General features: G+C 44.1%; 1 protein-coding gene across 1 annotated transcript; it reads left to right on the forward strand.

Annotated features, from left to right (window-relative positions):
* The first annotated feature begins 8,132 nt into the window (after positions 1–8,132).
* Positions 8,133–10,572, forward strand: mettl18 (methyltransferase 18, RPL3 N3-histidine). Its single transcript, XM_078403021.1, has one exon. It carries the CDS (start codon positions 8,162–8,164, stop codon positions 9,293–9,295), a length of 1,134 nt encoding a protein of 377 aa, XP_078259147.1. The 5' UTR covers positions 8,133–8,161; the 3' UTR covers positions 9,296–10,572.
* The last annotated feature ends 7,236 nt before the right edge of the window (positions 10,573–17,808 follow it).

The following is a 17,808-nucleotide window of genomic DNA, read 5'->3' on the forward strand; positions in this document are numbered from 1 at the left end:
AAGGCCTACCGGGAGGAGGTGGCTGATCTGGCACTCTGGTGTCAGGACAATAGCCTCCTCTTGAATGTCACTAAAACAAAGGAGCTGATTGTGGACTTCAGAAGGGTTAAACATCCAAGGACGTACACGCCACTGGAGATAAATGGGTCTACTGTGGATAGGGTGAGCAGTTTTAAATACTTGGGAGTCCGCATCACAGAGGATCTGACGTGGACAACGCACATTGCCGCACTGGTGGGTAAGGCAAAGCAGCGCATTTACCACCTTAGACAACTGAGGAAATTCAGAGTGTCTCTGAGGATCCTTCATTGCTTCTACTCTGGGGCTGTAGAGAGCATCCTGTCCGGCAACATTACAGTCTGGTTTGGGAACAGCTCTGCCCAGGACAGGATGGCCCTGCAGAGAGTAGTGCGTTCGGCAGAACGCACCATGGGAACTACACTCGTCCCCCTGCAGGACCTATACATCAGGAGGTGCAGATCCAGAGCAAGCATGATCATGAGGGACCCCTGCCACCCCAGTAACGGACTGTTCCAGATGCTACGATCAGGCAAACGCCTCCGTTGTCACGCTGCGAAAACGGAGAGGATGAGACGGAGTTTCTTCCCACAGGCCATCAGGACTGTCAACTTTTATAACCCCAGAGACTAAATTTTTGTCGAAACTATAGTAACTTATTAACTTTATTTATATGCTGTAACTGTAATTCTTTTTTGTGCACAATCCGCAAGCATTGCCACTTTCATTTCACTGCACATCGTGTATGTGTATGTGACAAATAAATTTGACTTGACTTGACTTGACTAGAACACTCTTGACTCTTGATCTCTTATTGCTTCTGATTGAGGAGGTGGTTAAGAGTTAGGTACCTTGGTGAACCTAAAGACACATTTAGATCAGACCAAGGACCCCGAAGAACATTAACGAACTAGATACGGTTTTGCGTCATTCTTGTGTCTTCATGTTTCCCTTCACTATAAACACAACACTCCTTTTATTAAACTACTTAAAGTGAAATTCCCCAGCTGCCAAAGTGGGATTTGATCGAATATCCATGGATCAATGGACCAGAACATTAGGTGCGAGTTCAGTAATTTAACATTTAAACTTTTATTCCTTAGATTACTTGCTCCTACTTATGGTACTCCTGTATTCAAAATAACAAGTGTTCTTGTTGAAGTTTACAAAATTCTTTCAGGGATTGACAGGATGTTTGGGCTTACTGAAGACTCTAGAATCAGGGGTCACACTCTCAGAATAAGGTGTATGTTATTTAGGACTGAAATAAAGAGAAATGAGAATTGCAGAGATTCTTTTAGCTTGTTCATAACAGAGATGGAAAGATATCTGGAAATTAAGGAAGTCAAGGGATATGAAAGAAGGAACTGCAGATGCTGGTTTAAACCAAAGATAGACACAAAATGCTGGAGTAACTCAATATGCTGGAGTAACTCAAGTCCTAGGGTCAGGATTAGGGCTACGCAAAATTATTCTAAAATCACCTTTTTGGAACCATTTATGTAATTCCGGCAATAAAACTGGATTTTAAAACTCCAGTATAAAATCTCAGTCCAGTTGTCTCTTAGATTAACAATTGAGGTTGTGCTTATTTAATTTGTTCCTTAATTGCACGTTAGAAGTGTCTGCTACCTGATGCAGGCGGGTCCTTTAACGGAAGGCCCATTAAAAACAACGGCAGTTTAATTGTTTTAGTGAGTCTTAGATGATTTATGTGGCCATTGGTGGTTCATTGATACTGACCTGACTAAATTAACATTGGCCCCTAATGATGAAGACTTGATCAGAATTAAATATTAAAGGCTATATCCTTTTAATGAGAAGTAACATAATTTCTTGGAAAATTAGATTTCATAAGGAATCATGAAATGATTTGCCCAAAACTCTTGCCAAATGTGCGCCTTTTGAAAAAATTGTCTACTTTATTTCCCAAATCCTGTGAATTAGAGCAGGATATTGATTGGAAGCAATAAATGAACATTTGGTGAGGCAATGGTAAATATTCAAGCTGGATCAAAATAGATTCAAGGGAAGCAAAGGTCAATATGGTTGAATAAGAATGTCAGAGATGCAATCTGACATTCCCAATGGGAGCAAGTCATTGGCTGCCAATTTTCCAAATACATTTCTACAAATACCATGTCCCACAGGGAGCTTTCTTCATGGAATTAACACTTAAAAGAACAGCAGTAAGGAACAGAACCAGACTTAAAAATATACCCTACAATTATTTATGGACTGAGTAGTTGGAAAATTAAGCAAAGAAATGGAGAAACCTCAAGAAATATTTTATGTTGCTAAACATAGGGTTTTGGGATATATATATTGACAGTGTCAGCCAGTGCATTGGAATTGGGGCAGAACATTTGACTCACAGCAAACAGTCCATTGTACACCCCTCTATCGACAGTATCTATATGAGGCACTGTCTCAAGAAGATGGCATCTATCTTCAAGGATCCCCACCATCCAGGCCATGGCCTCTTCTCACTGCTACCATTGGAGGGAAGTACAGAAACCTTAAGTGCCATACCACCAGGTTCAGGAACAGCTACTTTCCTCTAACTATCAGGTTCTTGAATGATGGGAGGGCCGTGGAGAGAGTCAACAGCTTCAAGTTCCTGTACATGCACACCTCTGAAGATCTGTCAAGGGCCCAGCACATTGATGCAATTACAAAGGAAGATCACCAAAGCTTCAACTTCCTCAGAAGATTTAGGAGGTTGGTATGGTGCCAAATACACGTTTGAACGTCTACAGGTGTACAGTAGAGTGCTAACTCATTGCATCATGACCTGGTTTGATAACTGAAATGACCACGAATAAAGGAGGCTGCAGAAAGTGTTAGACATTGCCCGGTCCATCACAGGTACTAAGCTCCCTGCCTTCCTCAACTGTGAACTGTGACCTCCAAAGTCAAGAACAGCTTCTTCCCAGCAATTATCAAGCTCAACACTATCTCAGCAATTATGATCTCCTATGGACTTTGTTTTGGTTGCACTACGTACTTTAGTTTTGCACAATTATGATCTGGCTACCTAGTATTACTGATTTTAATTTCTTGCATTATTGATTATTGTATCTTTATTTGTGTGTTATTTAATTAATGGGCTGCAGAGCGGCAGCAAGTAAGAATTTCATTATTCTGCTGCCGGTGCATGACCATTCAACTCTGACTTCTGAACCCTAATCCGACAACAGTGTTAGACAATAGACAATAGGTGCAGGAGTAGGCCATTCAGCCCTTCGAGCCAGCACCGCCATTCAATGCGATCATGGCTGATCACTCTCAATCAGTACCCCGTTCCTGCCTTCTCCCCATACCCCCTCACTCCGCTATCCTTAAGAGCTCTATCCAGCTCTCTCTTGAAAGCATCCAACGAACTGGCCTCCACTGCCTTCTGAGGCAGAGAATTCCACACCTTCACCACTCTCTGACTGAAAAAGTTCTTCCTCATCTCCGTTCTAAATGGCCTACCCCTTATTCTTAAACTGTGGCCCCTTGTTCTGGACTCCCCCAACATTGGGAACATGTTTCCTGCCTCTAATGTGTCCAATCCCCTAATTATCTTATATGTTTCAATAAGATCCCCCCTCATCCTTCTAAATTCCAGTGTATACAAGCCTAATTGCTCCAGCCTTTCAACATACGACAGTCCCGCCATTTGTTGTCGGATTAGGGTTCAGAAGTCAGAGAGTTGTGCACCTCTTGCACTACTATGGACTTTTTTTTCCTAATTATGTTTTTGCACAAATGTCTTGTTTTTTGCACAGTCTCCTTTCTTTTATGCATCTTACATGTAATTTATGTATAATTTGTTTTTGTGTGTTTGTCTGAGTCCATGTGCCTGTAATGCTGCTGCAAGCAATGTTTTTCAATGTACCTACATCTCCCTGTGCTTGTGCACAGAACAATAAATTTGACTCGAAATAAAGTCAATTTACTCAGATAACAGAGTACAGTATGTTTAAAGAATCAAGGAACATTAAAGTGCATCAGCTTCTCCCAATAAAAACAGGGTCATTATTCCAGAAAAAAACAAAGGATAATTATATGCACATAAAATCAACTTCAGTTGCTTACACCAAGCTTGGTTGACTAACTATTACCTATTATAGTAAAACTCAGTAAATTGGCATTCATGGCACTTTGGTGATGATGAACAAATTTATTTTCTGGATTATCAGGTGTTATTCTATTAATAGGTCAAACACTTTTAATTTAAATGTTTTAATAATCATTTCATAGTAGAATAATAAATTGTTCAGTGAATCCACAAAGTTTAAAGGACGCATGGGGAACAGAACCAGGTGAGTTTCAAGGGAATGTGGCGACCAAGGATCTACTGTGCAGAATGGAATGAACCAAGGCTCTGGTGAGTGGACGGGAGTAGAGAACTGATGACCTGGAGAGGGGAAGGGTGTGGGGAACAAGGGTCATGGTGAGTGAAAGGGAGTTAGGAAACTAGGGCACTGCTGATTTCCAGGGAGTAGGAGCCAGGGCCCTCGTCAGTGGAAGCATGTGGGGAGCTAGGACCCTGTATAACAGAAGGGAATGAGCAAACCAGGGCTATTTTACCTGTCTGTGGCCTTACATTGTATGTTCATGCCACTGAGAACTCAGTTCATCCACATATCTTTTCAGCATTCAAGTCTGTCGCATGCAGCTTCTCATTTTCAGTCGTGTCAGCCAGTCCTATAAATAGTCAGTATTCCTATGTCTACTTGTAGGCCAGCATAATCCTGGGATGAATTATCCTGGAACTAGTCTGCTTCTCAAACATGCCCACCTGCTTGCACTGACCTGTTCTGAATGGAAAGGACCAACATAACCAACCTCTCTTCCGTGGTGCAGAGGGCTGTCTGCTGTCAGACCTGTGTTAATTAGCTATTGGTTATCTGCTCCTTTTACCTAGCCTGTTGTGTTTCATCGCTGGACTCAATGGTGAGTCCTGCATTCGGGCAGCCGTTCAAATGGGCTATTACATGACTTATAGTGCGCCTCAGATCTCTGGGTTTGACCATGTACTTGCAAAAGTCCGAGACATGCCAGCTAACTGGCCAGATGGTTCTGTATAGAAAACAAAATAGGTTTCAAGATTTTGGAACTCAAATATGAATTTCACTTACTATTACACAGGAGACATTTGATTCATGACAGAACAATCCCATTCGCCATCTCATTTCCCTGCAATTTATTCTCTCTCTCACATATGCCCATCAACTCACCATTGATTCTTTTTGCCACTTACTTATTCTGAGGGTAACTTAAAGGATCGAGGAGAAAAATGGTTCTGGCAGAAACTCACACAATCACAGGGAGAATGGCTATCTCCACATTCAGTACTCAGGGTCTGGAATGAACCTCCACTGTGGGGCATTAACTGCTGCACCACTGAGTCCCAATGTTGCTACAAAAAGGGTAAATGGGAGTTTGTTGCAGAACTAAGAATATACACCAACAAAATCCCTGGTATTATTATTTTTATTTAGTAATAAACTATGTCATCAAGCCCTTTTCCAGCATTTTGCTTTTTTATTTTAGATTTCCAGTACTCCTCAGTACTTGGCATTTGTATAATTCTGTTCATAGACTTCAAACGGCAGAACATTGCTAATAATAATTTGTGCTGGCAAATTACACAAGCAAACATCGAATTCAGACCCAGACAGATGGTTTATTTTATTATTTTAAGGACAACCCCAAGAGGTTTTATAAATACATAAGGAGGGAAAAAGGTAACGAAAGAGAGAGTGGGACTCCTCAGGAATCAAAGCGGTCAACTCTGTGTGGAGTCACAGGAGATGGGCAAGGTCTTCAATTAGTATTTCTCCTCTCTATTTGCCGAGGAGAAAGACAGGACGGAGAAACTTGGGGCAGTCAATGGGAGTGTCGAGAGCAGTCAGTGTTACGGTCGAAGAGGTGCTGAAGGTACTATCGTGTATGAAGGTAGACAAATCTCCAGGGCCTGATCATATATATCCGAGGACATTGTGGGAAACCAGAGAGGAAATTGCGGGAGCCCTGGTTGAAATTTACAGGTCGTCTTTAAATACACGAGAGGTGCTGGAAGACTGGAGGATGGCAAATGTTGTGCCTTTATTCAAGAAGGGCTGCTTGGAAAATGCTAGGAACTATAGGCCAGTGAGCTTAACATCTGTAGTTGGAATGTTACTAGAGGGTATTTTGAAGGATACCTCTTGCACCAATTGTCTATTGTCTCACAAATCTGATTGTTTTTTGAAGACGTGACCAAATAGGTCGATGAGGGCAGAGCTGTAGATGTTGTATATATATGGACTTCTGTAAAGCATTCGACAAGGTTCCTCATGATAGGTTGCTCTGGAAGGTTAGATCGCATGGGATCCAAGGAGAGATTGCCGAATGGATAGAAAATTGGCTTCATGGAAGGAAGCAGAGGGTGATGGTGGAAGGTTGCTTCTCGGATATTTGCAGATGATACAAAAGTCGGTGGTTTTGCAGATAGTGAGGATGGTTGTGAAAAATTGCATCAGAATCTTGATCAATTGGCCAAGTGGACTGAGGAAAGATTGATGGTATTGTATTTTAGGGAGTCTAACATACAGTGAATAGTAGGGCTCTGGGTAGTGCTGTGGAGGAGAGGGATCTAGGAATGCAGGTGCATAGTTCCCCGAAGGTGGAGTCGCAGGTGGATCAGGAAGTCAAAAAGGGTTTAGCACATTGTCCTTCATTAGCCAGAGTATTAAGTTGGGAGGCCATGTTGCAGTTGTATAAGACGTTGGTGAAGCCACATTTAGAGTATTCTGTTCAGTTCAGGGCACCGTGTTATAGGAAAGAGGTTGTCAAGCTGGAAAGGGTACAGAGAAGATTTACAAGGATATTGTCAGGACTAGAAGGTCTGAGCTATAGGGGGAGGTTGAGTAGGCTGGGACTCTATTCCCTGGAGCGCAGGAGGATGAGGGGTGATCTTATAGAGGTGTATAAGATCATGAGAAGAATAGATCGGGTAGATGCACAGATTCTCTTGCCCAGAGTAGGTGAATCGAGGACCAAAGGACACAGGTTTAAGGTGAAGGGGAAAAGATTTAATAGGAATCTGAGAGGTCAAGTTTTCCAACAAACGATGGTGGATGTATGGACCAAGCTGCCAGATGAGGTAGTTGAGGCAGGAACTGTCCCAACATTTAAGAAACAGTTAGACAGATACATGGATAGGACAGGTTTGGAGGAATATTGGCCAAATGCTGGCAGATGGGACTAGTGTAGCTGGTACATGTTGGCCGGTGTGGGCAAGTTGGGCCGAAGGGCCTGTTTCCACACTGTATCACTCTATGTCTCTAAGTCTCCACTAAAATTGATTTCTATATGTTCGCTGTGCTTATGGAATGATATTCTCACCTCTCTGTCAGACATCACTATTATTGAGTATTGTGTGCAGTTTTGGTCTCCAAATTTGAGGAAGGACATTCTTACGATTGAGGTAGGTTCACAAAACTCTCTCAGCTGATTGCAAATATGGTTGGGTTGTCGTAGGAGGAAAGCTTAAACAATTGTGGTGGGAATTTGCAACTCTATTACAAATGGGAATTTGTTTGTAATTATGGCAGCACAGTGGTCCAGTTGCCACACAGTTCCAGTGAATTGGATTCAATCTTGACCTCTGGAGCGTATTTTACCTATGATTGTCTGGGTTTTTTTTCTGTGTATAAGATTGCACCACAGTAGTTGAGGCCTCAAGTGCCTCAACTACCTCCTCTGTCAGCATGTTCCATGCATCCAGTCCCCTTTGTGTGAAAATGTTACCCCTCAGATTCCCATTAAATCTTTTCCCCTTCACCTCAAACATATGTCCTCTCTAGTCCTCGATTCACCTACTCTGGGCAAGAGACTCTATGCATCTAGGCGAGAGACTCTGTGCACTTCCCCTGGACCTGTAGAACATTTTGTGTCTCCAGTGTAAACCAGCATCTGCAGTTATTTTCTCACCAGGAGAGGAAGGCGGCTCTGAGGTAGGTGGGACCCGACGGGCTCAATGGCCGGCTGCTGATGGCCTGAACTCAGGCGTGTCCCGGGCGCTGGGCTCCAGCCGCTGACTAGCGTCTGACGTCACGGGGAGCGACGGTTGGAGGCGCGCGGTTTGCTGCGGGCGGCGGCGCGAGCCATGGAATTCAAATTCAACTTCCCGCTGGGCTGCGGCCCCGAGCCCGGCGCCCGCCCCGAGCCCGGCGCCCGCCCCGAGCCCGGCGCCCGCCCCGAGCCCGGCGCCCGCCCCGAGCACGGCGCCCGCCCCGATCCCACGGTTGCCCAGCGACCGCTCCGGGAGCATGTGGCCGGCGAGCTCGCGGGGCTCGGCGTGCTGCTGGACAGGGGGGAGGTGTTGGTGCTGGAGGCCGGGGGCCTACGGATCAGACACATCGAGCCTTCGGCCTTACTGCTGGACGGGCGAGTGGAGGGTGAGGGGTCTGGGCCCAAAGACGAAGCAGAAGGGCTGGGACCCAAAGGCAATGTTGAGGGGTTGTGGCCTAATGGTGAGGTTGTGGGGCCAGGGCCAGATGATGAAGGGTCGGAGCCCCGGCCAGCGAAGGAAAGGCTCTCCTGGGACCTGCTCTCACACTCGGATCTGCTGCCTGGCGTATATGAGGGAGGCCTGAAGATCTGGGAGTGTACTGTGGACCTGGTTGAGTACATGGCTGGGATTGATCTACAGGGCCTGAAGGTTCTCGACCTGGGCTGTGGTGCTGGTCTGCTCGGCATCGCTGCCCTCAGCAAAGGCGCAGCTTGCGTCCACTTCCAGGACTACAACAGTGAGGTGCTGGAGCAGCTCACTATCCCCAATGTGGCTCTGAACCAGGCTGAGCTGGGACATTTGCTTCCTGGAACCAATCAAGGTTCTGAGACGGAAGAAAACGATGAGCCACGTGGGAAACGCATCAGAACTGAAGGCTCCCCCCTCTCCCACTGCCGCTTCTTCTCAGGCCCTTGGTCTCTCTTTGGTCAAGTTCATACAGACCGTGGTCCCTCCTTGAAGTACGATGTCATCTTAAGTTCTGAGACACTTTACTGCCAACGGAGCTATGCAGCGTTGCACCATGCTCTAACCAGTCTGCTGTCAGACCAAGGAACCATCTACCTGGCCACCAAGGCTCATTACTTTGGAGTTGGTGGGGGCATCCACCTCTTCCAGAACTTTGTAGAAGAGAAGCAGATCTTTGACTTTAGAACTGTGAAAATAATTGATGATGGACTTCAGAGATGTATCGCATTAATGTCCTTCAGGAGGGGGAAGTCGTCTTGACCTTCACTGCATTATGATTATGGTTAGTTTGTGGAGCATTGTCTTACTCTTGAAATTAAAAAGGGACATTTTGTGCCAAGTGAAACTGTTGTCTAAACATTCTATATGTCAACAATATATCTTTAAATAAACCAACATGCTCTATAATTTCCTTCAAATGCAATGCCTTCTTGAAGTAAATGTAAATACAATACACTATTAGCCAACCATGAGCCAAATTGGATGACTGGATGGTTATTTGCTCATATTTAATGCAAGTATCTAAACAGAAAAAGAATAGAGCACATGCACCTAGTTAGATTTGAACTCGACATACCACTGCAAAGATGACTGAATCATGCACTCTGAAAGCATGTTTCCGTGGGGTCCATCTCTGAGAAAAAAATTTGCTTGAACTTTTTTTAAATGAAAAAATATCAAAACTTCAGGAGTTTGAAGTGTTTGAGTAACTAAAAAGCTTTCAGGTGAGTTTTCTCCTGGATAGGATCGTGTGCCTCAGGATTCTGGAAATGTTGGACCTTGATGTCTGCTCTAACTAAACAAGCGGAAAATAAACGTCAGGGTTGGACCTCATTTGAATTGTATTTAAATTTTTGAACTTTTAATCTTCTGATGAAACCATAGAGGAGCTGCCAATATATTATGTAGGAAATTGTGCCAGAAATGTAAATCTTTTTACACTAAATTTTTATGTGATTTTTATGCTGACATTTTAATGAAATATTTTGATTTAAATATGTTTGTTGTGAGCATCGTTGACATTTTCATTTGAGGAAATTGAGCAGTTGAAAGTTAGAATTGAAAAATGACTGGTCTATTGACTTCTAGTGAAATAGGGAAAACTGCTGTTGTACCGAGTAACATAAAAAAAGCTATGCTTTAAGTTTGGTTTGAATTACTCCAAAAATTTGTGTCTATATTTGGTTTATCGAAACAGCACTTCTGTTGCAGTTACGTGTATGTTAGTGCCAGTAATTTCTCTTGAATGTAATAATACCTGGAGGCAAGTGTAACCATCAATATCATGAACTAGAGAGTAGACACAAGGAACTGCCGATGCTGGTTTACAAAAAAAGACACAGTGCTGGAGTTACTCAGCGGGTCAGGCGGCATCACTGGAGAACATGGATCGGTGATGTTTCGGGTTGGAGCCCTTCTTCAGACTCTAACTGGATAACTAGTCAAATGCGTGTTAATGTACACGAGGTTCCAGAAAAAGATTATCTATGGAACTGGATTAATAAATCACTTGTGCAGCTATGACTTTGTTAGATAATTTGGCATTTGTATGGTTGGATTACACTCGGAGATGGGTACACCTGAATGACCTTGATAATCAGATCTGAAGGCACAGTTAGGTTTGTGCCTTGTGTAAGAAGGAACTCAGATGCTGGTTTAAACCGAAGATAGATATAAAAAGCTGGAGTACTCAGTGTGACGGGCAGCATCTCTGGAGAGAAGGAATGGGTGAAGTTTCGGGTCGAGCCCCTTCTTCAGACTCGTATCCTCTGGTTCCTCTGGTGTTTGAAATCTATCAAAGCCTTCAATTTATTTAATCTATCACCTGCAGCCTTTTATGTGCAGTCCAAAGATTAACAACTCTGCAACCTTCAAGTTATTTACAGTATTTTTAATGGCTACTTCATTATACAGCGATCATGATATTGTTCTGAATATTTAAAACAGGAAAAAAAACACCCTGTCCATCCCTTATCTATTTTCACAGCTACTTTGACTCATTAAGTCGTCTGATGTATTCCTCAGTATAACAAATTTTTGCTTTTGTAAGTTCTCCTGCCATAGTTTGTCTCACCTTAACTTTCCAGAAACCCTGCTGTTCCTTAGCTCTTTGATTGGGTTATGTTTCCACATTCCCTTCATTTGCAAATTTGACAGCTAATGATGGTTGAATGAGATCCAGATTATTTATGCAGATTAGAAACAGCAGGAGCCTTGGCACCAATTATAGTTGGTAGAGCTAAGAGCTGCAGTAAATGTGTCAACTTGCTATAATTTATAAACTAATCCAAATATGGTTAATAGCCCCCTTTTCCAAATGCAAAGTAAAGTTTTCTTTTGCTGGTGCATTCGGGACGGAACATTTGGAAGGAATTTATCATGGATACGGAATGTTGCTCAGTTTTAATGCCTGTATCATGCAGTTCACTAAGGTGGAGATAGAAAAAGAATTGCGTGGATTTTGTGACTAATCATGGTGAAATAATTAGTGTTTTCAGTAATTATTCGGTGGAGTTGGCAGCAATTTGGGATCACTGCATGTGTGTGTTACTGTCAGTGATTTTCCTGCCTTCATAGGCCATACCGTTGGCAGAATTCAACAAAAGAATCAAAGTAAATAACTTGGGCTGACATGGATTTCAGATATTTAAGAACTAATAAAATGTTGTGAAATTAATGCACGTTTGTTTAATTAGCATAAAATTATCATAGTCATATTATGTGGAACAGCTTCTTTGGCCCAACTTGACAATGCTGCCCAAGATGCCCATAAAAGATAGTCCCATTTGACTGCGTTTGACCCATATCCCTTTTAAGGGCCTGTCCCACTTAGGCGATTTTTTAGGCGACTGCCGGGACTGTCAAAGTATTTCTTTTACCCTACGAAAAATGACCACGACATGCCGAGTCAGGTCGATACAAGTTACTTTTTTGTGTGAAACTAGCACCTGGCTAAGAATACACCATCTTCGGAAACATCGCAAAATTCCCACGCTTATCAATGTTTCTCCGACGTCCTAATTTTCGCTGTAATCACTGATAAGTCTATAATTAGTTGAGAGTTTTGAAATATAACATCTTGCCCGGGTTACTTGAAAACCAAGCTTCACGGTAACAAGGCATAAACTGGATTGACTTCCAGTTTACTAATTGCAGTATTAAGAAATTTAATTTTAAACGTGGTTAAATGGATTTTTGTGCGGAGTGTGGGCATTCTTTGAAAATGTACGGGAGATGCATATCTGGTTTCTGGGTTGGGAGCCTACTTTAAAAGTAATTGCTGATGGCCATAAACATCGCTAAATTCCCACGCTTACCTGATCATCAAACTATCGCCTCCAATCTACTTGTCAAATGTCCTGACGGTAAATAAATTGGTTAAACACAAGTATTTTATGGTATCTTCAAATTACTTTACTTAATTTAATATTACATGCTTCTCAATGCATCTGCGACGACCTAGCAAACCTGGGGACAGCATGCGACAGTGCCCGCAATAAGCTACCATACCTGGCGACAAGCCAGCTGTCACCGAGAAATTTCTATCTGGAAAACTTTTCAGCGATGCGCCGAGATCCGCTACGATTCTTTGAAGACTCCTCACGATCATGCCCACGACACTCCGGCGAACGTTCGGCGACAGCCTAGTCGCCGGCAGTCGCCTTAAAATCGCCTAAGTGGAACAGGCCCTTTATGTTCTCTAATCTGTTTTTTTAATGTCATAGATCTGGCCTTAACTACTTCCTCTGGCAGCTCGTTCCATATATACGGTCTCGCTAACGTGCAACTGTAACATAACATCCTAACTTCTGTACTCTATGCTCTGACTGATGAAGACCAGTGTTCCTATAGCCTCATGGACCGCCCAGTCCACCGGTGATGCTACTTTCAGGGAACTACATACATATACTGCTGGCAACCTGCTTATAATTTCAGTACTGCAACACTCCCCAGGCCCTATTGGTTGCTGTGAAAGTCTTATGCTGGTTTGACTTCCCAAAATGCAACTCCTCACACTTATTAATTTCTTTTCCTCAGCCAATTTACCCAGTTGATCAAGATCCCTCTGTAATTCTTTATCCTTATTCACTGTGTACGATACCACTTATTTTAAGGTCACCTGCAACTAACAATGCCTTGTACAATCTCATCCAAATGGTTGTTGTAGATGACACTGGGCCCAGCACCAACACCTAAGGGGCACAATTAGTCACAGTCCCCCACTCTGAAAATTAACCTTCGACCATCACCCTCATATTGAGCTGCTGAGAAAAGCCCTTGATAGGCAGTGCTGAGACTGAGTGGCCAGGGCAAGCCTGAGCCACCAGGGCCTCTTCCTGCCCACAGACAACGAGGGACTGTGCCCATACACAGAGGCAAAGACTGAGCCACCAGGATAACCCAAAGACCGCCAATACCCTCTCCTTCAAACCCAAAGCTGAGCCGCCTGGACAATCCCGAGACTGCCAGCTCCTGGTCTTGAAGTAAGGGTGAACTGCAGGAAGAAGCCTGAGATCACCACTCTTCCTCCTTCGAGACCAGGATTTAACTGCCGGGACCAGCCCGCGATCGCCAGCGCCATTGAACATGCATCCTGACGGTGAGGGACAGAGATCCATGCAGACCTGGGCTTTCATATCACTGTATATAAAATACAGTAAACCCTAGTTTTAATGTATCTATTTATAACAAATTTTGGTTATAGTAGATGGACCTAACAACCTTCGCTCCAAGTCCTTGTTGCTTCCCCAGCCACTTCTTGAATGGGCTGCTGATGTCTCCTCGACCCATACAGATTCCTTGGCCATTTCGAGGCCATGCCTGTCGCTGCGACTGCTACCGCCGACCCTTACCTGCGTTCAGGTCGCCTATGGGCAGCGACCAATGACTCGGCCGATCATCGCCTCTCCCCCTGCCACCAGCAGGCCTCGTCTTGATTCTAGGCCCAGTTCCGGACTGATAGTCTGAGGAAGGGTTTCGTCCTGTAACTTCACTTATCCATGTTCTCTAGAGATGCTGCCTGACCTGCTGAGTTCTCCAGCACTTTGTGTCCTTTTGAGTATTAACCAGCAACAGCAATTGTTTGTTTCTACTACTTACACAATGATAATACCTTAGTTGGTTATAGCGGACAATAGGCAATAACGGACACCATTCCTCCCCCTATGGTCCGTTATCACAAGGGTTTACTGTACACAATGTGAGTTCACATTACGGCAAATGTCAGTGTGGTCACTACAAACCCGGCATCATCCATGATGCCACAGCATCTGTGCCCAAGATGAGGTATTCCATACCAGGACATCCAAAATGTCCCCATTCATTAGAGAACGGGGATTCCCCTCTCCCTCACTTGTGTCTCCTCAGTACCCCGCAGCTTTGCCCTTGTTCCCCTTCCCTCTAGTCGCAACAGAGACAGAGTCCCCTTAGTCCTTACCTTTCACTCCATCAGCCGTTGCATACAACACATAATCTTCTGACATTTTTGCCACCTCTAACGAGATCCCACCACCAGTCGCATCTTCCCATCTTCACCCCTTTCCTCCTTCCGCAGAGACTGTTCCCTCCGCAACTCCCTGCTTAACTCATCCCTTTCCACCCAAAACACCCCCCACCCCAAGTACCTTCCCCTGCAACCGCAGGAAATGCAACACCTGTCCCTAAACCTCCTCCCTCAACTCTGTCCAGGGGCCTCAACAGTCCTTTCAGGTTACGCAGAGGTTCATTTGCATCTCCTCCAACCTCATCTACTGCATCTGTTCAAGATGTGGACTCTTGTACATCGGTGAGACTGGGCGATCGTTTCACTGAACACCTTCGCTCAGTCCGCCTGGACCTACCTGATCATCTGCTAAACACTTTTCCACACTGACATTTCTGTCCTAGGGCTCCTCCATTGTCAGAGTGAGGCTAAATGCAAATTGGAGGAACAGCATCTCATATTTTGCTTGGGCAGCTTACAGCTCAGAGGTATGAATTTGATGTCTCTAACTTCAAGTAACCCCGGCAATCCCTCTCTCATCATCTCTCCCCCACCGAAGTCACACCAACTTCTCGTTTTCACCCAACAATTAAAATTAAAAGTAAGATCGTTGAAAACATTAGCGACGCGGTTTCCGACGGGCATGGTGGCGGACGCACCACACATCTCTGTCCTCCATACAGCTGGCAAGCTCCTCTTTTGTCTCTACATTTGCGTCTTCCATCAACATCTTCAGTGACCACCCAATTCACCCAACAAACAGCTAACAATGGCCTACAAACACATCAAACACATCACAAAGACAGCCTTCTTCCACCTCAAAAACATTGCCCGTCTCCGTCCATCCCTCTCCTCCACAGCTGCAGAAACCCTCATCCACGCCTTCATCACCTCCCGTCTGGACTACTGCAACAGCCTCCTCTATGGCGCACCCTCAAAAATCATCAGTAAACTTCAATACATTCAAAACTCCGCTGCCCGTCTACTCACCCACACCCCGATCCGTGACCATATCACCCCCGTCCTTTACAAACTCCACTGGCTCCCCATCCCCCAGAGAATCCAGTACAAAATCCTCCTCATGACCTACAAAGCCCTCCATAACCTGGCCCCATCCTACCTGACTGACCTCCTCCACAGGCACACTCCCACCTGCACCCTCCGCTCTGCTGCTGCCAATCTCCTATCCCCCCCCATCCGGACCAAACTCAGATCCTGGGGGGGACAGGGCTTTCTCCATCGCTGCTCCCACCCTATGGAACTCACTACCCCAAACTATCAGAGACTCCTCCTCACTCACCACATTCAAAACATCACTGAAGTCTCACCTGTTCAGTACTGCCTTCAACCACTGAAGGTCACCTCACCTTCTGTCTCCTTTCTCTGTTCGTTTACTTATTTATCTATTTATTCACTTCCCTATGTTCTTTAAATCCCTGTAAAGCGTCTTTGAGTATATGAAAAGCGCTATATAAATGTAATGCATTATTATTATTATTATTATTATTTCCTTTATCATCGTTTCTTTTTTGCATATCTTTCCTTCATTGTTCTTTATCTCTCTACATCACCATCTATATCTCTGGTTTCCCTTTCCCCTGACTCGTTTAAAGAAGGGTCTCGCTTTCCTGCACTATCTTCATATCCCTTGATAGACACAAAGTGTTGGAGTAACTCAGCGGGACAGGCAGCATCTCTGGAGAGAAGGAATGGGTGCCGTCTCCCATTCCTTCTCTCCGGAGATGCTGCCTGCCTCGCTGAGTCCCTCTTGCTTTTTGTGTCTATCTTCGGTTTAAACCTGCATCTGCAGTCCCTTCCTACGTGTTACAATTTTTATTTGTTTCATTCTTTTCATTTTTAGAAATCTTTAATGTGATTGACTGCTGGGCCTGATTGCTACATCTATACTGCTGGGCACCAGAGATCCTTTTGAATTGGTGACTGACCACACAGTAGTTGTAGGAAAATGAAAGTCCATGCTGTAGCCATCAGCGTTGAATGCTTTTGCTTTAATTGTAGACTGCGGAGGGAGAAAGGGATATTCGATTAAGATCTTTTTTATAGATCGCGCAGGTATCGAGTTTATGCCAGTTCACACAGCAGTGCAATTCCCCCATTAATATTCTCTCTGTCCTACTCTTTAGTTTACTTTAGAGATATAGCGTGAAAGCAGGTAATTTGGCCCACTGAGTCCACGTTGACCAGCGATCACGCCGTACACCAGTTCTATCCTACACATAATGAACAATTTACAGAAGCCAATTAACCTACAAATCTGCACGTCTTTGGGATATGGAAGGAAACTGGAGCACCCAGAGGAAATGCACAGGGAGAACGTACAAACTGTACAGTCAGCACCCGTAGTCAGGATCAAACCTGGGTCTCTGGCGCTGTAAGACTGCAAATCTACCACTGTGGCGCCCCAGATTTTCTTACATTTCCATGATGTGGAGGTAACTGGAGCTCCTGGGGGAAAGCCATTTGATCTTAGGGGGAATGTGTCAACTCCACATAGCACCAGAGTTACTGGTGCCATGTTCTAGTTACTATGCCACTGTTCTACTTTGGAGAGCACAGAACATTTGCAGACTATTGAAAGAATGATTTGAAAGTATAGTGGAAGTCCTACCAACATTTTTCATTTTGTCAATTATTTCGTTCCTCTTCACTACGGAAGGATAAACATTCTACATAGAATTGAAACAGATGTTTTCTGTTCACTTGTAACTGTCGAATTCCCTTATGGCTAATTACCTGTTCTCACATTGTTTATGAGTTAACAATTGAAGCTGGCTTGAGCAATTACTCACTTCTACACAAAATAGAAATACCCATTGTTCTGACCAGAATGTAATTATGAACTTTGAAAATAAGGGCAAAACACAGTAATTTCCTCGTGAGGTGACCACAGGGGAGGGCAGTTTAGAAAAAAAAATGCTCTCAGGGATTTACCTGCTATTTTCAAATGAAGTAGTGAGTCACTTACACTTTTTGCAGTGTGGTGTACTGCCTTTACTGCTCATGATGTCAAGGAGGAGTTTGAGTCCCAGATGATGAGAAAAGAAGGGAGCTTAAAACTAGTGAAACCAAATGCAGATTTGTTGACTGTTACAGAACATTTGATCGTTCTGCAACAGTGACCTTCCAATTGCCTACCACTTTAATTCTCCATCCCATTCCATTCTCCTTTGGCCTTGTATGCTATTTCAGTGAAGCCCAATATAAGCTTGGGGAATAGTACTTCATGTACTGACATGGCATATTACAGCCCCTGGGACTCGGTTTAACTATT

Source organism: Rhinoraja longicauda, chromosome 7, assembly GCF_053455715.1.
Source record: "Rhinoraja longicauda isolate Sanriku21f chromosome 7, sRhiLon1.1, whole genome shotgun sequence".
Classification (NCBI taxonomy): Eukaryota; Metazoa; Chordata; class Chondrichthyes; order Rajiformes; family Arhynchobatidae; genus Rhinoraja; species Rhinoraja longicauda.